Source organism: Erythrolamprus reginae, chromosome 1 (assembly GCF_031021105.1).
Source record: "Erythrolamprus reginae isolate rEryReg1 chromosome 1, rEryReg1.hap1, whole genome shotgun sequence".
Classification (NCBI taxonomy): Eukaryota; Metazoa; Chordata; class Lepidosauria; order Squamata; family Dipsadidae; genus Erythrolamprus; species Erythrolamprus reginae.
In genome coordinates this window covers 325,360,435-325,387,867 of record NC_091950.1, presented here as the reverse complement: position 1 = coordinate 325,387,867, position 27,433 = coordinate 325,360,435, and the positions used below count along the sequence as shown (strand labels likewise).

The following is a 27,433-nucleotide window of genomic DNA, read 5'->3' as shown; positions in this document are numbered from 1 at the left end:
AGTGCTCTTTGCTATACCAAAAGAGGGCTTAGTTTAAGTGAATTTTCATTATAAAGAACATTGTTTTGAATTTTCAAACGTGTGTGTGTCTGAAATTTGTACCTGTGAATTTTTGGGAGGATTCTACCAGAGAGCCCGACAGAACAGCCGTCTTCTCTTCAGGGCTTGGGGCAGCGTGCAACTGGGAAAATACTCCCCATCTGGAGGAATCGATCGAGAGGGACCATGCATGTTCCCTGGGTCACACGCACTCTCCCTGACATTGCTACACCCCACCCACCCCAGAAGTGTGCCCCACTATTTGAGTAGGACTGGCTTAATGGCACAAATAGAACCAGCTTGACAAAAGTGACCTTTGGCCTTCTTTTTTGCTACTCTCTATTGCTACAAAACTAATGATTGCCTTTTAACCTAAACGTTATTCCATTTAATGTATCCACAATGATAAACTGCTGGAGACCTTTGCAGTGAAATGTTTCATGTAGTTTATATGCAACACTATTATTTTATAGCTCTCAAAATCTTATTGGACTGGGATATGTACTTCCTTACTATAAATTATGTAAAAATACAACTAGAATTTCATTATATTTCTTTTAGAAATTGTCAGGCATCTCTATGTACTTTTGGCATATTAATCTGTATCAAGTCAAAGCATGGAAATGTGCCAAGGTAGAAGCACTGGCATTTTACAAATAAAAAATCAACACCAATACAAACCACCCAGTACAAGGGGAAAAAAGGTGCACAAATTGCTTTTTTGAAAAGTAATCACTTCAAAGTTAGCAAGTTCACAAAAGAACTGAGTGTTTAAAAAGAACTACAATTACTACATTTGGGTGATGAAAGGCCAGATATAAATACATTTCATTTGTAAAACAAGTGTCAATTACATATGGGTCACATAATTGACATTAACAGGACCTATTCCAGGGAGTACTTTCTTTACTGAAACTTTGCATACATTTCAACCACTTATTTTCCCAACAGAGAGCCATTAAATATTTTAAAATGTCTTTCAGAGCAGTTGGTTAATAAACAACACTACACCAGATAGCTATAATTCCATAGTAGTTTGGACTACTTAAGACTGGCTGGAAGAGATATTTATTTCACTTCTATACAAAAAAAGTTTTTTTTTAACTGATTCAGCTTTTATGTTTGAGATGTAATTCTGATTTATAGAAAGCTCCAAGAATTCCCGGAATATCAACTCCTGAAACATTAGTTGATTTGCATCTTATTCAAAATGTCAGATAAATAATTTGACAATTAATAATAATTTAATAATAATTTATTAGATTTGTATGCCGCCCCTTTCCAAAGACTCGGGGAGGCTCACAAAGATAAAAACAATATTATACTGGCACAAATCTAATATTTAAAAAAACCCCAAAACCCTAAAAACCCTATCATAATTAAAAACCAAACAGCACATACATACCAAACATAAATTATAATAAGCCTGGGGGAAAGATGTCTCAAATCCCCCATGCCTGGCGGTATAGGTAGGTCTTAAGTAGTTTACGGAAGACAAGGAGGGTGGGAGCAGTTCTAATCTCCGGGGGGAGTTGATTCCAGAGGGCCGGGGCCGCCACAGAGAAGGCTCTTCCCCTGGGGCTCGCCAGACAACATTGTTTAATCGACGGGACCTGGAGAAGGCCAACCCTGTGGGACCTTATCGGCCGCTGGGATTCGTGCGGTAGCAGGCGGTTCCGGAGGTACTCTGGTCCAATGCCATGTAGGGCTTTAAAGGTCATGACCAACACTTTGAATTGTGACTGGAAACTGATCGGCAGCCAATGCAGGCCACGGAGGATTATATATTTTATAGCATGAAATTCATAAACCAACCCATTGCTGACAGGACTGTAATTTCTCATGTATTTTTTTTTATTTTACCAACTGTATTTCATATCAGGAGATTTAAATTCCAAGATTATTCAAATTATTTATTTCATATACATTGATCTAATAACAAAAATGTATTATAACACGTAGACACAACATAACCTGAAAAGATTTCAGGACATCAAAACACCATATCTGAGTCAATATTCTGAGGTATTTTTTTTTCCTGGTAAAGACTGCAAATTCACTGGACTTTTATGTTCATATTTACTGAATGCTAAATGGATTTTTCTTACACGTTCAGATTGATAGAGTAAACTGCCTTAAAAGCTTTAGCCTTGTTTTGCTTGAGTCGGGTGCTTTGGTTTTAAAGAACATTTTCCTTTATTTCACTTTTCCACAACCCATAAAAAAACTCATTTCTAATTCATCCGTTCGTTCAGCTTAACCTCTCTTCTCAGCAATTAAAGCACTCTGCGCATCCCTCATCTATCACACAGCCAGCTAAATAATGCATTGCGTCCTCTGCTCATCTTTTATCATCCCAAATGACAGGTATTAGCATATCTCCCCAGTCAATTACAGTGCAGTAGAATAATCACAGCATAATTGGGCGAAAGCCACTCTAATCACCAACCCTGCAAACTCACAGAATGAAAACTGAGTGGCAGTTCAGACAGGCCTTGCTCTTGTCCATGACTCTAGCCAACAATCTTGGCAAGTCCCTGTTTCATTTCTGTCTTCAATAACTTTCACTTTCAGGTAAACTTCTAAAAAAAAATCAATGAAGAATCTAAGAAAAACAAAATTCTAAAAGAAAATAAATAATAATTGATGTCAAGCACAATACTCTATAACGTCTTCAAAAAAAATCACATTGTAATAATTATGTTTTTGAAATGTTTTAATATTTTATTACTGAATAGAATTTGAAAAATATGTAATTACTTTGATCTTAATTTAATAATAAAGTGCTGCAAAACAAGTCTTACTCTGTTCTATTGTTCCATTTGCGGAATTAACATATGAAACGTTATTTCCCTAGTAGGAAAAAGCCCCTACATTCTGAAGATATCCAATATAACCCTGACATTTGAATAACAATGATTATGTTGATAAATTATTTCCTAACCTGGAAAATATTAAGTTTCTCAGAAAATACAAGAGGATCTATTTTAATAAAAGTGTTAAGACCCTTACTCAGCATTTTCATTTGAGTTTATAAATAAGTGGTCAATCACCTAGAACCGACAGGTTAGATTTTTATGTATAAATTATGAACAAAAATAGCCAAAAGTAAGGCCACCTTCCAAAGACCATCCTGAAAGAGGATTCTAATAGAGTAGATGGAAAAACTGAAATATTGTGAATAATTAAAGCAAATTCTAACTACTTTGCAAAAGTGTGCAATTGATCCCTAAATGAACAATAAAACAAAACTTCCAGCTCACACTACATAAATTACACAAACATTTTGACTCCTGAACACTCAAAGATTATGAAACCGAAGTGCAGCCAAAGCAAGGACAATTCAAATGAAATCATCATAATTGTTGATTTTTTATGACAACAGTACTTTTGCCCTGTCTGAATTAATTCTGAGCTTGTAAACTTTCTTGTATTTGATCTCAGCAAGGATTCTAAAACTTGGGTGGGTGGGGTTGATGATGTTAAGGTGTGTGAAGAACACTTGAGTTATCAAGGACATGCATTAATTAATTCTCTTCTCTTGCTCTTTTTACTTGGTTCCTTTAAGTTTGAGATCAAATAAATATGCTATTTTTTTAAAAAAAAAGCTTAAACAAAAGGAGAAAAAAACCAGGAGACCAAAGCAACCTAATAATTATATTCATATAACTTTCCTCGAAAGTTAATTCAGGAAATAAGATAAAAAGGAGCACCACTGGGTTCTGCATTGATTTAGATACTTACTGATGTCAGTATCAGATGTGAACAGCCAAGTTCATGCATGAAGAGTTCTATTAGTTGATTTACTTTTCAAGACTATTAACCCATCTCTTCTTTTCTAGTTTGAACTTGGTTGGGACTAGAAACTTTTCAACAACATTCAAGGGCGGGACTGTTGGACTTTATCCTTTTGTGCCCATGTACTGATTCTACATTGAGTCTAAATTTGATTCCTCACCATAGCTTGACAGTCTCTCTGCTACAGTCATTAAACTAAATACTTCATCATTTTATAGCCAATTTTTTATGGACACTGTAGAAAATTTACTTTTGCTTGGTAATTAGGAGGACCTGGATTGTGGGGGCAATATGCTGCTAACATGTTGTAACCCGCCCTGAGTCTAAGGAGAAGGGCGGCATAAAAATCAAATAGATAGATAGATAGATAGATAGATAGATAGATAGATAGATAGATAGATAGATAGATATCTACAAAAACAAATACATACATACATACATACATACATACATGCATGCATGCATGCATGCATGCATGCATGCATACATACATACATACTCAAAATGGGTGAGCAGTGTGGTCAGGCGGTAGGAAAAGCAAGTAGGATGCTTGGCTGCATAGCTAGAGGTATAACAAGCAGGAAGAGGGAGATTGTGATCCCGCTATATAGAGAGCTGGTGAGACCACATTTGGAATACTGTGTTCAGTTCTGGAGACCTCACCTACAAAAAGATATTGACAAAATTGAACAGGTCCAAAGATGGGCTACAAGAATGGTGGAAGGTCTTAAGCATAAAACGTATCAGGAAAGACTTAATGAACTCAATCTGTATAGTCTGGAGGACAGAAGGAAAAGGGGGGACATGATCGAAACATTTAAATATGTCAAAGGGTTAAATAGGGTTCAGGAGGGAAGTGTTTTTAATAGGAAAGTGAACACAAGAACAAGGGGACACAATCTGAAGTTAGTTGGGGGAAAGATCAAAAGCAACATGAGAAAATATTATTTTACTGAAAGAGTAGTAGATCCTTGGAACAAACTTCCAGCAGACGTGGTTGGTAAATCCACAGTAACTGAATTTAAACATGCCTGGGATAAACATATATCCATCCTAAGATAAAATACAAAAAATAGAATAAGGGCAAACTAGATGGATCATGAGGTCTTTTTCTGCCGTCAGTCTTCTATGTTTCTATCCAGGAATCAAAATCAGAGCACATGATAATATAATGCTGAGCAACTCAGCTTTGGTTGTTTGCATTGCTTGAGTAATGTATAAGTAATTTGTGAGTCTGAAAATTACTCAAGAGTCCTGCAGAGCCTTTGTTTCCAGCAGGCATGCCTGTTTTCAAATGCCTTCTGTCTCTAATACTAAGGAAGAGATACTCCAGAAATTACTTCATTAGCTTCTACATTCTCTGCAGGAGGGAGAATACGTTGTAGTGTTTCTTGGCTCAGCTATTTTTCTTGAAGGTATGAACCTGTAGATTTCTCTGCACTCAATCCTTTGCTTACTCCTTTTCTTAAAATAAGGGAGTGAAGCTGCCAATTCACTCCCCCCTGCGCTGCGTGTGTGCGCCTCATGGGTGTGTACGCGCACATGTGCAGTAACAAAAAAATCCCCAAAACAAAGCCGGGGAAAAGGTGATAACCGCATGCACAGTGCCGGGACTCGGCTACTGCGCATGCTCAGAAGGAAAAAAAATGCTTTTTAAAAAAAAAAATGGTAGTACCTACAGACTGGCACCAACCGATTTGATTACATCATTATGACATCACAAGCAGGCTGCTACCAGTTTAGATGAACCAGTCCAAACTCAGCCCTGGTACAGACACAATTAGTTGAACTATAGTGTATTCAACCTGTGTTTTGGATTTGGATAATGCCTGGATCTATACACATTCACAAAATGTGCTAGGCCAGTGGTTCCCAACCTTTTTTTTTTGGCCATGTCTCACCTGAGCATCTCTAAAATCCTGAGGCCTTCCCCCCACCAGTATAATTCTTATTCAAAAAGTGAGCTACTCACCTGGAGAAAGCCTAAAAGGCCGGTTAGGTCCCACAGAGTTGGTCTCCGGGTCCCATCAATTAAACAATGTCGCTTGGCGGGACCCAGGGGAAGAGCCTTCTCTGTAGCGGCTCTGACCCTCTGGAATCAGCTCCCTCCAGAGATTGGAACTGCTCCCACCCTCCTTGCCTTTCATAAACTCCTTAAAACCCACCTCTGCCGTCAAGCATGGGGGAACTGAAACATCTCCCCCTGCATATGTAGTTTTTGTGTATGATATGACTGTATGTATGTTTTTATATATTGGGGTTTCTTGTTTTTAGACTTTTTAAATGTATTATTGTTATTTTAGATTGTAACTATTAGATTTGTCATTATATATTGTTTTTATCATTGCTGTAAGCCACCCCGAGTCTACGGAGAGGGGCGGGATACAAATCTAATAAATAATAATAATAATAATAATAATAATAATAATAATAATAATAATAATAATAAAAAACTTGGTTTAAACAAGGTTCCAATTGCCCCCATTAAAAATCAAATTGCCCCCCTGTGGGGCGTGGGGCCCACATTGGGAACCACTGCGCTAGGCAAAAATATAGCTCCTATTTTACCATTCATTGTGTTCCGTGAACACATTCCTGGAGCAGCATTGGTGTGAGGTGTGGAAGTAACCTCTGTATATCTGTGAGGAAAGCCAAACTACTTTGGGTGAATCCCAATCATTTGTTAACAGAATTCTATCATCGTAACAAACCAGAACATTTTGCTACCAATCTTCTCTGCCCTGTTGCAAAAGAAAGACAAGAAAGGAAAAAGATAATCAAAGTATGACAATTGACTTGTGAGATAGCGAAGAATGGCTTCAATTTATTTTCTTTGATAAGACATCAGCAATATGCATGCCTCTGTGCTAGCCCAGGCTTTTCCAGTCAACACCATTCTGAAATCTCCTCTTGAGGAAACCTCGTTGATCAAAATTCTGTTAGAGTAAGGGGAAAGACGGTGCTGAACCGAGGCAAGCTATAGACTTCATTAAGCATGCAGAACATAAACTGCTGACACAAAGCAACAGTGAATGTGTGGAACAGCAAAGGAGAAAAAAAGAAGCAAAGAAATAAGAGGCGAAGGAGATGAAGCAGGGAGAAAACTGCTGTGTTCTTCTATTATAATATCTTTTTATCTTCCCTAGCTGGTATATGCTGCATAGCAATACTTATTTTTAAACTACCATAGACTGTAACAAATATATTTAGCTATTTTAGTTTTCATAAATACATTCCTAGTGAAATGAACAGCCTACAGTGAAAACAGTATAGATTTCACAGAAAACCGATTTTTCTTTCTAACACTGAACATCCATGTGCCATTAGCCCCACAGATAAAACTCCCCACAAGGCCACAGCTGCCCAAATACTGTAGCTGGTGTTCTCATATTCATTTTCCCAAAGAACCAAATGGCATTGGTGTATAGTGTGGAGGCAGTAACTTTTCCTTCAGTTCTTTGCTCCGAGGAAAGGCTGCTATTAATATAGACGGCTAGGTAAATTTAAGAACTGGTTAATTCTACTAACTGTCCAGTTGCATATGGTTTTTTTTCTACAGAAGTTGCAAAAGGGTGTGATGGCCCTACAGTTTCTGATGGTTTGTGAAGAAAGGGATGATTTGGCTTTATCTTTTAGTCCAGATTTCTTTATTCATTCATTCATTCATTCATTCATTTAATTTTTTTTTAATGCCGCCCTTCTCCTCAGATTCAGGGCGGCTTACAACATGTTAGCAATAGCATTTTTTAACAGAGCCCCCACAATCCGGGTCCTCATGCCCAGTTATTATTATTATTATTATTATTATTATTATTATTATTATTGTTATTATTATTATTATTATTATTAATTAGATTTGTATGCCGCCCCTTTCCGTAGACTCGGGGCGGCTCACAACACAGTAAAAACAGTTTATAACAAATCTAATAATTTACAATTTAAAATATTTTAAAAAACCATTATTAAACAGACATACACACAAGCATACCATACATAAATTGTATAGGCCCGGGGGAGATATCTCAGTTCCCCCATGCCTGACGACAAAGGTGGGTTTTAAGGAGTTTGCGAAAGGCGAGGATGGTAGGGGCAGTTCTAATCTCTGGGGGGAGCTGGTTCCAGAGAGTCGGGGCCACCACAGAGAAGGCTCTTCCCCTGGGGCCCACCAACCAACATTGTTTATTTGACGGGACCCGGAGAAGGCCCACTCTGTGGGACCTGATCGGTCGCTGGGATTCGTGCGGCAGAAGGCGGTCTCGGAGATATTCTGGTCCGATGCCATGAAGGGCTTTAAAAGTCATAACCAACACTTCAGTTATAAGACTGAAATCATACATTACTTGGGGGGGGGTACCTTGATCCCCATAGAGCAGGTCCGCAACTTGGGAGTCCTCTCAGATCCACAGCTGACGCTAGAGCAACATTTCTCAGCTATGGCTAGGGGGACTTTCACACATGGTCGCCTGCTGCGTCAGTTGTGGCCCTATCTGGATAGGGAGTCTCTTCTCACAGTCACTTATGCCCTCATCACCTTGAGGCTTGATTACTTCAATGCGCTTTACTTGGGGCTACCCTTGAAGAACGTTCAGAGACTGCAACTAGTCCAGCATGCAGCCGCACAAACCATGATGGGTGTACCTAGATACACCCATATCAGTCCAACTAGTGATGGGCTGTGAGTCGCTGGTGCTCACGGTGCACGCTTGCGCACGTCCGGCAAGATTTGGCGTATGAGATTTGGCAAAATGTTGAGATCTAATTGGCTTCATCTTTCTTAGACTTTAGGAAAACTGTAAAGACCTATAAGCTTGATATAATTGAAGGCAGAGTCTGGAAGCACATGGTTTATACTTTCCAGTTTTTACCTTCTTTAATTTGGATTTTTTTTTTTTTTAAAAAAGAAAAAATAATACAGTATCTCATCTTTCTTGTGGACATTACTTTATGACAAGATTGTTAGCTACTCAGAAAGAGAAGGAATATGGTGCAGTAAATGAGAAGTGAACCGTGAATCTAATCTTCCTTTAGTGAGGAAGCCATCTATGTAACTTTGGTCCAGTCACAGCCTCTCAACCCAAATCAAAGTCAGTAATAAGTGAAAAATAAGATTACTTGTTTGCAGTAGATTTACTATATGAACAAGGAGGATAGCAAAAAAAGAGGTATATTCTAGCAATAAAGTTGGATAAATATGAGGAAAAACAACAAATACTCTGCTAGTTTCCCTGATAGCTGTGGCTTTGAGAGGTGTATGAATGAACTAACTAAACAATTAAATATATACGCCTCTTCTATATACTGATGATGATACCCAATTATTAGTTCTCTGTATCAGCTGAGACGCTATGCATATCCTGAAATTATTTCTGGATATGATGATGTATTAAATGAGAGTGAATGACATATTGCAACTTTATAAAACAGAAGCAGTGCAAGTAGGCAATTTAAAAATTAAGGAGGTTGACTTTGCACCTCTATAACTGTCTGGTTTGGTGCTGCAATCTAACAGGACCGACACAGACTTCAGAGGATAATCAGAACTGCAGAAAAAACAATTGCTGCCAACCTGCCTTCCATTGAGGACCTGTATACTGCACGAGTCAAACAGAGGGCGGGAAAAATATTTACTGACCCCTCGCATCCTGGACACAAACTGTTTCAACTCCTACCCTCAAAACGTCGCTACAGAGCACTGCACACCAAGACAACTAGACACAAGAACAGTTTTTTTCCAAACGCCATCACTCTACTAAACAAATAATTCCCTCAACACTGTCAGACTTTCTACTAAATCTGCACTTCTATTCTACTAGTTTTTCTCATCATTCCTTTCACCCATTTCCTCCCATGTTGACTGTATGACTGTAACTTGTTGCTTATATCTTAAGATTTTTATTAATATTGCTTCTTCATTGATTATTTGACCCCTATGACAATCATTGTTATACCACATGATTCTTGACAAATGTATATTTTATTTTATGTACGCTGAGAGCATATGCACCAAGACAAATTCCTTGTGTGTCCAATCACACTTGGCCAATAAAAATTCTATTCTATTCTAGAAGTGTGACAACATTGAGGCTATTACTTGAGGACCTTCTGTCACACCATGACTTTTTCTGGCTTTAGCTGGTTCCTGGATGTTACTCTGATCCAGATGGCTTTGGAATTATATTATTCCCGTATAGTACGTACAAGGTTAGTAAAAAAACTGCAACTAGACTTCTGGTGGAGGGGGCTAATTATGCACCAACCATAATCACCTATGGTAAAATTGCTTCTCAATTTCCTAGTGTCTCAAATTGAAATCTGAAAAGCAATATGAAAACCTGAAAATTTGTTTAGGACTGAATCTCCTTCTCCCATACCTGCTTCTCAGGTAAAATTTAATCCAACCAGCCAATTGAGGATTTATTATATATGCAAATTTGGGTATGCAGTGCTGTGCCTTTCTAATACGTCTTGTTACAGTTGTCTTCTGTTAGAGAGATAGTAAGCTGTTTACAGTAACATTTTTTATTCTTTTAACTTTATTTTAATTTTAAAAAGACGCCTTTTACTGTGTTTTCCTTCAGGGATCGCTTTTAATTATTTTGTTTTTTAAATGAATATTTACCTTTAAAAGAAAGTGCTTGCTTTCATTCATGAGCTACAAGCAATTTCAAAATGAGCCAGAAATTGAGAAGAAAATGGAATTTACTTATGCTTAGGCACCAAGCAACTGGATCAGAGATGAATGCAGGGAAATATACATCAAACTATGAAAATGTATTGCTTAGGCAAGGTCCCTAGGCATAAGAAAGGCTTTATATGGCTTTGTAAGGGCTCAGTGGCCAAATGTGGTGGGCAAGGTCACTTCTGAAAATATTTCAGTGCTAGCAAGATACTCTCCCATTCTGAGACTCAGCAGTATACAGCAGAAGGGCTCCTGGCAATTTCTGACACTGAACAGGATTGCTGATGATTCCCTGTTTCAGCAATTATTTTGCACACCGCTGAATATGAGGCTGTTGTTGCTGCTGCAGAAGAAGACAGCTTAAAAAAAAAAATTAAAATGTACACAAACAGTGCAGCTGACTAAAAATTACAACATACTGATGAATGCATTTTAATTCATCCTTTACAGAATATGTTCCGTAAATTTACTGAGTGTTAAACATAAATCGCCCCTCCACAAATTATTGCTGAATTAGAAGCGGAGTGCCAAAATAAGACCCTGGAAGCTACAGCTGGATTCAGATTACACAGAATACACCGAGAAAATAAAATGTAAATAAATATGATTATGCTCACTTAGTCTTTCTATTGAGTTCTTAGCCTTAGATTTATTTACATACTGCTCATATCCCAACATCAGTATCATAAAACCTGATAAAAGATCCAAGAAACTGATCATAACACCTATCATAATTAAATCACTACTAATCACTATTGTTCCAGAGCACTGGACCAAGCAAAAAAAATTTGTCTTCGAGTCTGACCTTCTCACCTCTCAGAGTCAGGAACCTAAGCATTCCTTCCCCCGATGACCCCCATAGAACAGGCTCAGATTCTTCAAGAAGGAAATTTCTACAACAATCTGGAACCTCACCACGTTATAGATTGCACATACTACTTGGAATGACACCCATAAATCTACTGTCTTTTGCCAAATGTAACTTCTATGAGGGCCAAGGTACACATTTTCAATTTTTGTTACCTACTTCTTTTCCCATTGCAGTAATTTGCCTTCTCTGAACCTCTGCAAATCATACTTTCTTTGTTCTGAGCTGCTATATAGCAGAACCTCAAAGCCACAGATCACCCTTTAGGAGGAAGTACTAGATGCCCCTGCCTAAAGCAATAACCAGATCAGAATTGGAGCTAATACTGTGTTTCCCCATAAATATGACCTACTCTGAAAGTAAGTCCTAGCTTGATTTTTACATGTGCATCCAATATAAGTCCTACACCCCCCCCCCAAAAAAATAACCCCTAATTAAGATCCCACCAACTCTGGGGTGCAACGGGTGGGGCAAGGCACACAGGTAAAAATTAAGCTAGGGTGAGGATTGGGAGGTGGAGCTATCCTACTTACCAGCCCTTGATACCTGCTTTGCCTTGTTAGCCCACTTCTTCTGCAACCGCTTGCCACCACTCCCACGCATCACCTCCTGGCCTTTGTTTCACTGTCAGAGAAAGCTCTCTGCAGCCAAGAAACTAGGTTGATACGGAGCTCTGTTATCAGCTGCAGAGGACTTTCTAGAAGGGCCTCTGGCAACAAAACAGAGGCCAAGGACAACAAGTGTGAGCAGTGGTAAATGACCCACAGAAGTGGGTTGGCAGTGCGCTCCTGCCGTGAGCTGTTGGTGCTGCCGCCAAAAGCCCCTTCCCCCTCATAATAAGACCTGGTGCCTTTTTGTTGGGAAAAAATATGTAATTATCTCAGGGACCGCCTTCTGTTGCACGAATCCCAGCGACCAGTTAGGTCCCACGGAGTGGGTCTTCTCCGGGTCCCGTCAACTAAACAATGTTGCTTGGTGGGACCCAGGGGAGGAGCCTTCTCTGTGGCGGCCCCGGCCCTCTGGAACCAACTCCCCCCAGAGATTAGAATTGCCCCCACCCTCCTTGCCTTTCGTAAGCTGCTTAAAACCCACCTCTGCCGCCAGGCATGGGGGAAATGAGATACTCTTTCCCCCTAGGCCTTTACAATTTTACGCATGGTATGTCTGTACGTATGTTTGGTTTTATAATAAGGGTTTTAAACTGTTTTAGTATTGGATTATTATTATATGCTGTTTTATTACTATTGATAGCTGCCCCGAGTCTGCGGAGAGGGGCGGCATACAAATCCAATAAATAAATAAATAAATAAATAAATAAATAAATGAATGAATGAATAATTTTGGGGTAGCATGGTGTGTTTCTGGATATTTTGCTAGGATTTGACTTTATTTTGCCCCATCTACTTTTTTTGCCAAATTGGTGAGAAAGTCCCCAAGCTTCCTCACTAAGCCTTCAAGATCCATCAGGTGTCTGGGGCCAACAGTCATAACTGATTCCTCTGCATTTACAAATGTGCAGACTGCTCATGCTCCAGAATACTGATAGACAGATGCCTGCTGACACTGTTATCTTGCTATTAGTATATCCATGCAGCTGTCATGTAAGAATTGTACAAAGGAATATAGTTTAAAAACTTACTAAGACAATAAAATATTTAGATCAAATAGATGTATATATTTCTTCAGAAGTAAAGCAAAATGAATATTTGGCTTAGTATGCATATTTGAAAAAAAAAATGTTATACCAAAAGTGGCGTAGAAGAAAAGTCTACAAGACAGAATTTTAAAACATATGTGCAATTTACTGGTTGCAGCACCTTTTGTAAGGTGTCATCATCTGGAGTCCTATTAGGAAAAAGTCTGCAAAGTTCCAAAGTGAATAATTCTTGCAGTAGGAATTGAAAAATTATCAATTGACCTCATTTATATCCCACTGCATTCTAATGACTCTTGGCAGGATACCAAGTGCAAGGTGAACTTAGAACAAGTGGCATGTAGAATCTAAAATATATTTTTAAATTTACTGTGGATCGACAGGGGAGCCAAAGGCCTTTTTATATTTTCAGTCACCTTCTGAGCTTAAATCGCTTTTTAATTTGAAGAGAGCTATACAAAACTGCCTACAGTACAAGCTTGAATAGGCACAAATGAATCCAAAGGTGTACAGCATTTTCCCTGATCACAAGAAATAAGCACTTATCTAGGAAAGAGATCCACAATGAATCACTGCAGGGTAGAATCAAATACATCCCGGGAACATACAAGCTCTTTTTATTATTACTGTAGCAGTTGAAAAACACTTTATAGCTAAAGCTCTAAAAATGTTATTTTCAACCAACCATTCTCTTTACTATCCACAGTATCATACATGATAACAGTCAAGGTTAGAAGGGAAGAGACTAAGGAAAAGATCAACATTTATCAGGAAAAAAACCCTTCTGAAATAATGAAGGTATAAATAACCTTTCAAAGCAGAAATTGAACATTGGTGACTGAAAAAGACATTTATTTGAAATAAAACATTGCTGAGAATTTTGGCTACTTTTTATTATTTTGGCTACTTTTTATTATTATAATACAGCAACAAATACTCTAAAAAGCTCTTTCTTGATATAGCAGATTCAAAACATTTATTTAAACAAGCTGTTTAATGTTCTAATGTTATTATTTTAATATTTATCCATTATGCTTTTTATTGTCTTGATGGATTTTTATAGGATATAAAATGCATATAATCTTATGACCATTGACAGTATAGATGACATGTACATTTTCCAAACAAACTATTTAAACTTCTTCTAGAACCTAGCTGAATAATACTGGGGGGTCATTTACAGAGACTTCCTTAAAGTGTAAAGAATGTAACCTCCAAATTCAAAGATATTATATTGAATAGCACAAAATCTTTCCAGCCTTTAAATCCAGTTAAATATGATTTGTAAGCCCAAAAGTCCAGACTTGCTTAAAAGTCTGTGCTGACCATTTAGCCCCCAACGTCTCCTAAATCTTCCACAAATCACTAGAGGTGTGCTATGTTCCTTCCTGCTTCAAACACTCTACTATCATCCCAGTGCCGAAGAAGCCCTCCATCAAGGAACTAAATGACTACAGACCAGTTGCTCTAACATCTATAGCTATGAAAACTAGTGAAGAGTAGTGATGTCCCACTTGAAAACCAACAAAGATCCACTGTTAGAACACCTGCAATTTGCATACCGAGCAAATAGATTGACAGATGACACTGTTAATATAGCTCTGCACTACATTCTACAACATCTTGAATCTCCAAAGACCTACGCTAGGGTCCTTTTTGAAGACTTTATTTCAGCATTCAACACCATCATACTGGACATTCTTTTAACTAAACTAAATCAGCTAGCGATACCTGAACACACTTGTAAGTGGATCACAAGCTTCCTAACAGACAGGAAGCAGCAGGTGAAGCTAGGCAAAAATCACATCAGATGCCTGTACAATTAGCACAGAGGACTCCCCAAGGCTATATATTCTCACCATTTCTCTTCTCTCTATACACCAATGACTGCATCTCAAATGATCCATCTGTTAAACTACTAAAGTTTGCAGACGATACAACAGTGATTGGCCTCATTTGAAACAATGATGGAACTGCGTACAGATGGGAAGTTGAACAACTAGCCTTGTGGTGCAACCGGAACAATGTAGAACAGAACACACTCAAAACCGTAGGAGAAACTCTCCCACCCTTCCACCTCTCACAATACCAGACAACACAGTATCAACAGTAGAGACCTTCAGATTTCTTCGTTCTATCATATCTCATGATCTAAAATGGTCACCTAACATTAAAAACGTCATCAAAACAGCACAACAAAGAATGTTCTTTCTGCGCCAGCTCAGGAAGCTCAAACTGCCTAAGGAGCTGTTGATACAGTTCTACAGAGAAATCATTGAGTCTGTCATTTGCACCTCTATAACTGTATGGTTTGGTTCTGCAACCCAATAAGACCAACACAAACTTTTTACTAAGTGTGCACTACTATTACTACTAGTTTTTTCATCATTCCTATCACCCATTTCCTCCCACTTATGACTGTATCACTGTAACTTATCCTTAAGATTTTTATTAATATTGATTGTTTCTTCATTGCTTATTTGACCCCTATGACAATCATTAAGTGTTGTACCTCATGATTCTTGACAAATGTATATTTTCTTTTATGTACACTGAAAGCATATGCACCAAAGACAAATTCCATGTGTGTGCAATCACACTTGGCCAATACAGAATTCTATTCTATTCTAAAAAAGATTCTGCACTAAAATAAATGTTTTTTTCTAAATTTGGAAAACGTATTGTCTAAGCCAGTGTTTTTCAACCAGTGTGCCGCGGCACACTAGTGTGCCGTGAGACATGGTCAGGTGTGCCGTGAAGCTCAGAGAGAAAAAGAAAGAGAGAGAGAAAAAGAAAGCAAGAGAGAGCAAGAGAGAAAGAAAGAGCAAGAGAGAAAGCAAGCAAGCAAGAGAGAGAGAAAGAAAACAAGAGAGAAAGAGAGAGAGAGAGAGAGAAAGCAAGAGAGAGAGAGAAAGAGAGAAAGAAAGAGAGAAAAAGAAAGAGAACAAGAGAGAAAGAAAGAAAGATAGAGAAAGAGAACAAGAGAAAGAAAGAGAGAAAGGGAGGGAAGGTGGGAGAGAGAAAGACATAGAGGGAGGGAGGGAGAAAGAGAGCAAAAAAGAGGAAGGAAGGAAGAGAGAAAGAAAGAGGGATGGAGAAAGAGAAAAAAAAGAGGAAGGGAGAGAAAAAGGGAGGGAGAGGGAAATAGAGCAAAAGGGAGGAAGAGAGAGAGAGAGAGATTTTTTTTGTCCAAACTTTTTTTAGCCCCCCCCCCTCAATGTGCCCCATGGTATTGTAAATGTAAAAAATGTGCCGTGGCTCAAAAAAGGTTGAAAATCACTGGTCTAAGCTAGCTAGTAAAAAAAATCTTGCTCTTATTCTGTTTTCTACTAAGGTAGAATAAGAATCCGGTACCTATCTTATATAGAAGTAAAACCTGATAAATTCAATGAGATTTGCTCTTTAATAAAACAGACTAATTGCAAGAAAAGTCCACTGTATCTAAATGCACTTGTTTTAAAGAAGAATTTAAAGTAACCAAAGCCCTGCAAAATATTTTATTGAAATCTCAAAAGTAAGTTTTCAGATACTAGTAATTTGCAGCAAAATCAACATCTTGAAACACCTTCATGACCACTTTATTATTGTGTGAATTCTTCATGATTACAGATTATAATCCTGAAAAATCCTCATAAGGATTGGGACACAAGGTTTTTAACACTGTCTCATTTTGACAGGCATAATCATATAAGCCTTAATTTGGGCCACTTATGCTTCTGGGCCTAAAAAACTGTTTTTAGATTTTACTTATTTGCCCAGTAAAGACACATTTGATAAATGGAAACTATTCTCCAGATTTGGTTGGCTATTTCAATGGCAAGATGATAAAATTTCTTATTAACAGCTCCAAAATTGTATAACTACTTGCAGAAAAATGTTATATTATGAGACCTCATTCCTCCCAGATGCCATTGATTGAAAAATAGCTTTATTATTGTGTGTTTTTATAATTATACTGATTTTGGTGTGGCTTTATTTTATTTCATAGGTGCATGAAAGCTTAACAGATATGATTAATTAATCTGCACTGAAACACAATTTAGAATTATTTTTATATCACTGATGTCCACAATTTCTCTATTTAAATATCTTTCTTCTTCCCAGATTCTGTTACTGCAATTTCTGCTTCCACTCTAAAAGAACATATGCTCTCCCTGCCTCCCCCAAAACTTAAAAAAGAAAACTCTCATCCTTTAATTCACTGTGGCTAAAAAAGAAACATTGCTTAGCGCTGGTAGACGACTACTGAAAATCAGAGTACTTCACAGAAAAAAGGTCAACTTCCTGTTCATTTTCTTCTTTAAAATAACAGCTGTAATAGAGCATATTCTGAAGTAATTTCGTAGTCAGCAAAAACAGATAATCTTTGCTCAACGAGAGTATAAGCATAATTTGTGCCAAATTATCATTAAATGTAGGATTCAGATTGAAACAGTCATCACAAAATCAGGTTCAGAAATCAGGCGCCTGTCCAGCTAAGTACTCCAACCTTCAATATAATTATATACTTCCTAAAATACACCTGCTGCAAAATCTTCAAAAATTATTTGATGTAGGGTGTAAGATTTTAGCAAAAGCACTTAGGCTTATATATAGCCTCATAGTGCTTAACAGCACTCTCTGAACGGGGTCAGGGTTCCAAGTAATTCTCCCAACAAAAGAAAACTCCAAGGCATAGTTTTCCTCAAAGTTCCATTTTATTAGAGATGTCATATTGGCACATCTGGGAAAACCCAAATCTGAAAACTTGAGGTTTTCCACACCCAAAAGAAAGTTCAAGCCCCTGCCCCAGCACCCACAGAGGTCCATCACATTGTCCAATTAATGCACCATCCAACCTGGAGATGCTTCCCAAGCACACCCCTCCAGGTGCAGGGCAGAGTGACTTTGACTCTCCAAGAAAGGAATGCTATTTTAACTATAGCTCTCCAATCACACTATCTGCCCTCCCAGTTTCCCACCGCATTAAACTGGCAGGCCTGAGGTTCCGAGGCCCACAATGGTTTCCAGGCCGACAGGTGGTTTACAATGTCAAATTAAAATAATGTATTAATGACATTTAATTTTAAAAAAATATTTATAAAACAATCTTTGCTCCAAAACCCAATCAATGGAATACAGACTCCTTTATGTTATTAAAGTCTAAAGGAACAAGATGTAACAAACTGTGTTTCCAAATCTTGTCTTTTCCTGATGAAATGACTAGTGATCAGCAATCTGTTTTCAGACCTGTGTAATATTACTGAAGTCTGACAAGTTTATTATTTATTTGTTTTTTCATTGGATTTGTATGCCGCCCCTCTCCAAGAACCCGGGACGGCTCACAACATGTATAAAAACATAGTGGTACATCTAATCCAATTAATGTAATTAAAAACCCTAAAAATCCTAAAATAATTTAAACCAATTTATAGTCACTCAAGTTGCATGCCAGGTTACTGCAAAGCATAATTTAACAAGTATACATTAAACACTCTCATCAACAAATCAATGAAAGTAATACTTAAAACATCAATATGATAAAGATTAACTAGATTTAATAAAATGACACTGCCCTTTCAGGATGTACATTATGTCTGTAGCCAGCAGATGGCAGAAGCAGAGGCTACTTTAACTGCTCCTTTCAGAAAAGAATGCTAACTTGAGTGAAAATATTGCATAGTAATAGATATTTGTTATACCTTAAAAATAAACACTCAGACATTAGTTTCTTGAAATAAAGAAAACAGAGCTGGTCACTTCCAATCCATTTAAGTCTCTGTTCTGCAGTTAATTTTTTTACTGAATAGGTTCCCGTGTGCCTTCAAGTCAGTGTTGGCTCCCCTGCAGTTTTCTTGGCAAGATTTCAGAAATGGTTTGCTGCCTTGTTTCTAGGACTGGAGAGAGAATGACAGATCCAAGATTGCCTAGCTGGCTTCACGCCAAAGGTAGGACTAGAACTACAGTCTCCCAATTTGTCTTGTGATACCCCAACAAAACTATTTCTCTTATTATTATTGAATACACTGAAATATGTATAATAGACTCTTACTTTGAAACTCGGAGTGGCCTAGAACAGCCGCCTGCCCGATTAACACGACCCTGTTAATTAATTAATTTATTTTATTTATTCATTTGTCCAATACAGAAATACATACCGTGTTTCCCCGATAGTAAGACCCCCCCGATTGTAAGACATATGGGGGGTTTCAGGGGGGTCGGCTAATATAAGCCATACCCCGAAAGTAAGACATATGTCTTACTTTCGGGGAAACACGGTATGAAGAGACAGTAGAACCTCGTCATACGTCCCCCCCGCCGCCGTCGTCCCCCCCCCCGCTGCCGCCTGCAAGCGCTCTGCCAGGTGGCTCTCCCCGCTCCGCTCTTTGATATGCCGGAGAGCCGGAGAAGGGGGTGTCCGGACCCCCCCACCCCCAGCAGAAGCCAAGGGGGGGGTCCTTTCAAGCGGCGCTGGGTGAAAGAGGGCGGGCGGCCAGCAGCAGAAGGCGAGAGGTGCCTCCTTCTCCGGCTCTCCGGCAGATCGAGCGCGCGAAGAGGCACCTCTCACCTTCCGCCACTGCTGGCCGCCCTCTTTCGCCCAGCGTCGCTTCAGAAGCCGCCGAACGCCGTCAGGGGGGCGTTTGGCGACCGGCGCTTGGCGACCGCCACTTGGCGAGCGGAGAGGCGGTCGCCAAGCGCCCCCCTGACGGCGTTCGGCGGCTTCCGAAGCGACGCTGGGCGAAAGAGGGCGGCCAGCAGCGGCGGAAGGTGAGAGGTGCCTCTTCGCGCGCTCGATCTGCCGGAGAGCCGGAGAAGAAGGCACCTCTCGCCTTCTGCTGCTGGCCGCCCGCTCTCTTTCGCCCAGCGCCACTTGAAAGGACCCCCCCTTTCCACCCCTTGTCGCCCGACAAAGGAGAAACTTCTGCAAATCGTGCGCCGTCTCCAGCACTCTCTCCGGGTCGGGTTGTGTGAAAGAGGCCGGGGTTGGGGGAAGGGGAGAGGTAAGATGTGTTGTTTTTTTTTTTGCAACGCCGCTCCGTTGGGGAAAGAGGGAAGGTGGTTCGCTCGGAGTTGGGGCTGAACAGAAGCGCGTGGAGAAGCCCAACCTTGGGGTGGGGTAGGGGAGAAGGGAGAGCAAGGAGGGCCATTGTGCATTGCCAGGTGGTGGGGGTCTCCCCCAGTTCAAAAGGTGCCTTGGCTGGAAAAGTAGCTGGTTTCCAGGGCATAAACTGGCTCGCTTCCGGGGATGGTGCACATCCGCTCACTTGCAGGGAAACAGCTTTGGGGCTAAAGAGGCGCTCCGGGCGCAAGATTGTATCCCGAGTAGTAATTCCATTTACTGCTCCGATGTGCCTCGCTGCAGGCTTTCTGTCAACGAAATAACAGCAACATGTTCTCGGAAGCCACCGCCTCTTCCCCTGCCTCGCTGCCCCTTGTCTCGGGCGACAAGGGGTGGAAAGGGGGGGGGTCCGGAGCTGCGCCCTCCTTCGCCCGCCTCCTTTCCAATGTAAGACATACCCCGAAAGTAAGACATAGTGGGGCTTTTGGGGGTAAAAAGAAAGCAAGACACTGCCTTACTATCGGGGAAACACGGTAGGAAGAAAATAGACATGTGATGATATATATAAGGGTAAAAGTGAACTTAGAGGAGAGGATATATGAAAGGAAGAGAATATATATGATAGATGAAAGAGAGGAAAGACAATTGGACAGGGGACGAAAGGCACATCAGTGCACTTATGTACTCCCCTTACTGGCCTCTTAGGAACCTGGAGAGGTCAAACGTGGAGAGTCTAAGGGAGAAATGTTGGGGGCTAGGGGTTGACACAATTGAGTCCGGCAATGAGTTCCACGCATCGATAATTCGATTGTTGAAATCATATTTTTTACAGTCAATTTTGGAGCGGTTCGTATTAAGTTTGAATCTGTTGCGTGCTCTTGTGTTGTTGCGGTTGAAGCTGAAGTAGTCATTGACCTGTAGGACGTTGCAGCATATGACCTTGAGGGCAATACTCAAATCGTGTTTTAGGCGCCGTAGTTCTAGGCTTTCTAGGCTCAGGATTGTTAATGACAACGGCAATCGTAGCAACAACAAAACCATAAAATAATGACTTTTCCTGTCCACCTATCGAGTCCTTCCCAAGAATTGGCAGATATTGTTGTTTCATATTAGATATCATCACAGGATGCAAACTGTTCTAACTAAAGTTGCTTTTTGCAATAAGATGATGGTGATTTTGTCAATGCTGATGGTGTTCAGCATTGTGATGCAAATAAAGGTGATTCCCCCTCCAAAGTCATCCTGAAATCCTCAATGCCCAGTAGACTGACTGTTTTTTACATAATGGGATTTTAGTTTACTGTTTTTAACTATTAGATTTGTATACATATTGTTTGTATTGCATGTTGTGAGCCGCTCTGGGTCCTTGGAGAGGGGCGGCATACAAGTCTAAATAATAATAATAATAATAATAATAATAATAATAATAATAATAATAATAATAATAATATTCAGAGTAGACTTGAATATCCACCTCTGAATCACAGTCCAACCTCCTTCCTGATCTCTCCCTTGTTATTTAGGGCAACATCTCTCTTGGCATATGGTAATACATTTTAAGTTAGATGTTATGAAGGCAAGAGAAATAATTAGTGCTGATGTGATTTGGCTCTGTCGTAGTACTGTTTGCCCACAGAGATAAAGGGTATGATGAGTAATAAGTTATTGCTAGAAGTTTCTTGAAGGAATGAATTGCTGAGATTTATAACTCAGGCTGACACTGCTAATGATAAGTAGTTGTTTCAGGTATGGGATACTGGGCTTAGAGAAGCGCAATTTTCCAGAATAAGCTGCAGATCTTGTTTAACTTAAAAATACCGATAGCAGAAGGCATAAATATCATTCTACTAGTTTTTATGTTTCATTTTTCCTCTAGTAGGTGACTTTTGGAACTGTCTGACCTTGATACCTGATTTTCTTTATTTAGATTAGCACAAAGGTTTAAGAATGCCCAGTGTAAAATCTTGCAAGCATTTATTTATGTTCGAGGAGTGGATAAAATATAGCTATATGACAAGGGTTACCTGTAGATCACAGAAGGCAGCTGGCAGCAGGCATGCATATATGTATTTCCAGGGGAAGAGTGGTTTTATCTAGTAAAATTGTGTTTCTCCAAAAGAAAACTAGCTGTATTATGTGGGTATGAATTGTAAGTTGGTGAAGTATGGAGATGGATTCCTAGAAAATGTCCTCTTCCTTTTGCATTCATATAATAATCTTAAGTTCAAAAGAGACACTTGGAGATAGACACTGAAGAAATGTTGATATAAGAATCACAAAGATACAGCTGTATACCTATTGAATCTACATGGGAAATGCTATGAAATATTGATGTGAAATATGAACATACAGACTTCCGCAACAACTGTCATTTTAAGTCAAACTGCATATGGCTATTTGAGAAATCAACACTGGAAATAGGAGGTTATAAGAATGAGAGATGATGTAAAGTATATAGATGCAGTACATATAACCAGATACCCTATTTCTGCTATTGAAAGCTTGTATGGGGCACTGATTGAGTATATGAAAAACAGGTTTTGAAAGTTTATTTTAAAATCTTGATTAATTTGCAGTAATCAAAGTTAATTATTTATTTACAATCTATTTTTTTCTCTTCAATGGGTGAGGTCCTATTATCTGCTGCAGAAAGTTATACTGCACAGAAAATGATCATCTGTATTATTTGAATTTTCTATCTTGACCTTAAAGAAAATTAGTCAGAGTATATGATGTCAATGGAAGTTTTGTATAAGTATAAAATATATAACTCTGACGCAGAAACTATATATTTTTATCCTATGGTTTTTAAAATCGCACTGGGATATAAGGAGAGGGTCAGTTTGGAGTAATGGTCAAGACATCAAGCCAAAAGCTGGGACATGTGAATTCTAGTCCCCCACCTTAGACACAAAGCCAGTTTGATGATCTTGTGCCAATCACTTTCTCTCAGCCTGAAGAAGGAGGCAATGGCAAACTATGTCTGAAAAAGCTTGGCAATAATTTTTTTCAATGGCTGAGAATCGGACATGATTGAACAGAAAAAGAAAAAAGGATAAAAGGTATAGCTTGAGTCTATGGATTTGTTCATGTAGTTTTCTTAGTAGCAGTATAAGCACACCAGCATGCCTACCGTCCCTTCCAATTGTTCCCTTATCAGTAGCCATCTTATATACGGTATATTTGTATATTACAAATACGTATTTGACAAAATAAATAATAAGAATGAATACATTTGCCATTACAAAATCCAGAAAATATCATGGCAACATTCCAGAAAATAACAAAGTTGCTATTTTCTAGTGCTGACACTTGAAATTGCTGAAAAGTCTGGCCCTGCATAGTGAAGATCAACTCATCAAAAATGGAGACAACAGCTTATAATTATTTTTACAGAAATTAGTGAAAACAGTGGTGGTATCTCATGGAAATGGTGGTGAGAAAAAAATGAAAATATTTAGGATTTGCTTTGTTGCTTGGCTTCTTCAATCGGAACTTTTAACAAATACTAAAGTACTCCTTAAAATATATAAAAATAAAGCAATTTAACTGTGTACAGCTACATATATATTACCTATAGGTGTATATTATCTATAGGTAATATATAGGTAAGTCAGTTCATGTTATACAACAAACTACCAGTAATTGTCTGTCACTCACACTGCCTTGAAATAAGGAATAGAATTTCCAATGAATAACTAAAGGAAGACAATTGTAGAATAGCATTGACTAAAATTTTAAAAAAGGGTTAGTCCCCATTCTTAACTACAAAGAATGCATCCATGAAAATAATTTGCCATCTATTTAGAGTAACATTTGGAGAAAACCAGAATGGAATTAGTTCCAATGACTGTTTCATTAGTTCTCCAAAAACATTTAAAGGCAGATGAGACAGTTCATATGAAAATATTTGAAATTCAGCTGATATAATATTATTTCAAACTAAAGTTTATTAACATGGAGAATTAGGACAATTTACGTCAAATTTAGTTATCATTTTTAGAAAGAATTGTTTTTTTTACACAATACACACTGCCTATTTGGTAAGTTAAAGTGTAATTTGTTTCCCACAACTAGGCCCCATTTTGCTAAGAATTTCTTGGCTTATTCTGGATGAATCTTTTGTCTGTAGGGAGCTGGGCCAGTTCTACCAAGCAGCAAAATGAAGCAAGCTGCTTAAAGGAAACAGCACATAGCAGGTATAATGAAGGTAGCAGTTGCGCTCTGAATTGTACATAAAAGCTTTTGAAAATTTGGTGTTAGGTTTGCAGTAGCAAAATGTCTTGGAGCACTATAAGTAGAACATTAAAAAGAAAATGGTTAATAAAATGTGGTGGTATTGTTAATAAAATGTGATTTTTCAGGAATGAAAACAGAAAGCATGGGATGCAATAATATAGAAAGTATGTGAAATTTTAAGTTAAGAAATATGTTACTTGACACAACTGTTTCCAGAGTTTGACATTCTTCCTCTCCCCCATTGCCAGACCAGAAAATAAAGAAAATAAACTAAAAACCAATGATTTTTTTTTTAAAAAAGAAAATCAACAAATACTTGAAGCTTATTTGATGCAACAAGTTTACAATCTCAAATTTGGCAGTCAATTTCACCAATTTCATTGAATTATGCCATTTTTATATCATAAGGAAGCAACAGTTTGATAGAAGCAGGGATGTCACAATGTCATGAAACATAACAAAACAAGCAGATTCCAGAAACATTCCAAAGGACTAAAAAGAGAAGTAGGATTTATGTTATTGTCACTGAAATCCTTTGATAAAGTACATGCATTCTGAACTGCAAAAGCAACATTATTCTTGAAGTGGCTGTATCATATGAGGAGTGGTAAATAGTTTATTCATGAAAGCATTCTGCATACTTCCTTTTAGAAATATATTTATTGTATGTTCTACCTTTGTCATCTATAGTAGTAGTCAACCTAGAATGTGACTTTGAAGTCACTTATTTGTTAATGCCGGGCAATGCTTGATGCAGCATGTCCTAAGTGCATTTAAATGAAAGGGAAATTTTTACTTGGAAAATACCCGGCTTGCGCCACATACAAATTGATCCTAATATCTTTCCCAAAGTGCAATTCTAACCTTAAAACAATAACAGAGTCTTTTTCAAAATTGGTCAGACAATGAGAGCTATTGGCTACAATAATCTTCAGTAATACTTCTGTTTACTCAGCTAGCATGAAGGATTATGGAGATGAGTTTGCAAAAGCTGACCCTCCAGGTTTATTAAATATTCAGTGAATGTTCTGTATGCCTGCTGCGTATTAAATACAAACTAGGAAATGCTACGGAACACCATATGTTAAACACTTCAAACAATTTTGCAGCAGATCTATTTATTTTTAATAATTTATTTTGAATAAGTTTCCCAGATATCACAACATAATAAAACAGTAGTAAATCATAGTGTCATAAATATTTACTAACTAATAAAGTGGTAATTTTGATTTTTCTCCCCAGAGTTAACATGTGCAGAGTTTTTCATCATGAATTTTGAGCTTTATTCTTTTTCTACCAATTGTTCTTTGGTGATCACGCAATTTCTCTACTTTTCTGAAGTATTACATCATATGGATGATTAACAACAGAAAATTAATTTTCTACCTCTTTTCCACTATGCAGTCTCTTTTCTCACTAGTCTATTTTGTAGCCTATGTAAAATTTACCATTAAGGACCACAATTTTTAAAAATAAGATTGGTACCCTAATTTCATTAATCATAGATAAGGTTAATATTTGTAAAAGTAAATCTAGAACCTTAAAAAGTACTCCTGTCAGGAATTTAATATCAGGAATGCCAGAACTGCAAAAGTGCTCAGGAATCAACTGTTGGGTCACATTACTAAACTACAAAATAAAACCCATCCTGAATGAAATGTTATGTTTAAATGGTGATAAACTTTACTTTACAATGTGTTCTCATATTCCAACCTGATCTCTTTGCAAAGAAAGTTTATTTAGAAAAAAAATGAAACACAATATAAAATGCCATCTTGATTGAAATAATCTCAAAATATTACAGTATAGGAATTAATGATATAATTTTCAGTAAAAAGTAAGTGTTCTCATACAATATTAAATCAGTTGTTTTAAACTTAAGAGTACCCAAGAAAAGAAATATCATCATCTACAGACCTTGAGTCCAAATGAAGCATCCTCCGAGGCTAAAACTTCAACCTGAAATTATAAGGAGAAATGAAGTTTCAAAAGTAGTCACTTAAAAGTGAACAAAGCCACAGAGTTTGTGAGGAAAATACAAACTAGAACAGACACCACTATGTCACTTAAATTCATATATAAAAACAGCACTGCTGTTCTAAGCAGAAATTAATAAATGATAATCAAACACTTTGTTAGGACTGGAGGAAGAGAGGAAGACTTAACTCTTAATGCTCTTCAATAAAAGAGGATACTTATACTAAATTAATACAAAAAATTCAAAAAGATTTGGAAAATTGGACTAAACTACAAATTTCTTTAACCAGGAGAATAGGCACTATAAAATTGCTACAATAAAATTAGGTAATTTTTTAAATACAAATTTAAATAACACAATTTTGAAATTTATTTGGAATGGAAAGAAGGCAAGGATAAAAATAAAACTGTTACAAGATAAAAGGAAAAAGGGTAGTTTTGGGCTACCAGACTGGGAATTATATCATCAGGCAGTGGTGGTAACATGGCTAAAGGAATGGATAATGTTGTAAGCCGCCCTGAGTCTAAGTAGAAGAGCGGCATAAAAATCGAATGATTGAACGAATGAATGAATGAATGAATGAATGAATGAGTGAGTGAGTGAGTGAGTGAGTGAATGAATAAATAAATAAATAAATAATGCTTAGTAATAAAAGAATATTAACCATAGAGAGCCATGACGTGAAGGAGGAAACAATAAAAGTAATGGTGATTTGGGCTCAAAATGTTGGTTATATAATTGAACTGGAATGCTGGGAAAAAAATTGGGACCAAAATTAAAAACTCACAATGACAGCATCCTATAAAGCAATGATACAGTTTCCCATGTTGTGGTGACCCCCCAATCATAAAATTATTTTCGTTGCTACTTCATAACTATAATTTTGCTATTGTTATGAATCATAATGTAAATGTCTAATATGCAGGATATATTTTCATTGTTACAAATTGAACATAATTAAAGCATAGTGTTTCCTCAAAGAGAGCAGATATGGTAGGCAACATGTAAGAGTCTTTTCTACTACTGCTCCTGCCCTGTGGAACATCTTGTCCCTTAGGGCAGTGATGACAAACCATAGGTTCGCCATCACGGGTATATGGTGTTATGTTTATGTCATGCTATGTTATGTTTGAATGTGT

At 37.9% G+C, this 27,433-nt stretch overlaps 1 protein-coding gene across 8 annotated transcripts in view; it reads right to left on the bottom strand.

Moving 5' to 3' along the window:
* ARID1B (AT-rich interaction domain 1B) overlaps window positions 1-27,433 on the bottom strand; it is a 494,636-nt gene that overhangs the window by 217,954 nt on the left and 249,249 nt on the right. For all 8 annotated transcript variants that reach the window (XM_070733771.1, XM_070733773.1, XM_070733775.1 and 5 more), the window contains exon 5: window positions 26,234-26,275. In XM_070733771.1, coding sequence (XP_070589872.1) covers window positions 26,234-26,275 — 42 coding nt within the window. The remainder of the gene's footprint in view (window positions 1-26,233; window positions 26,276-27,433) is intronic.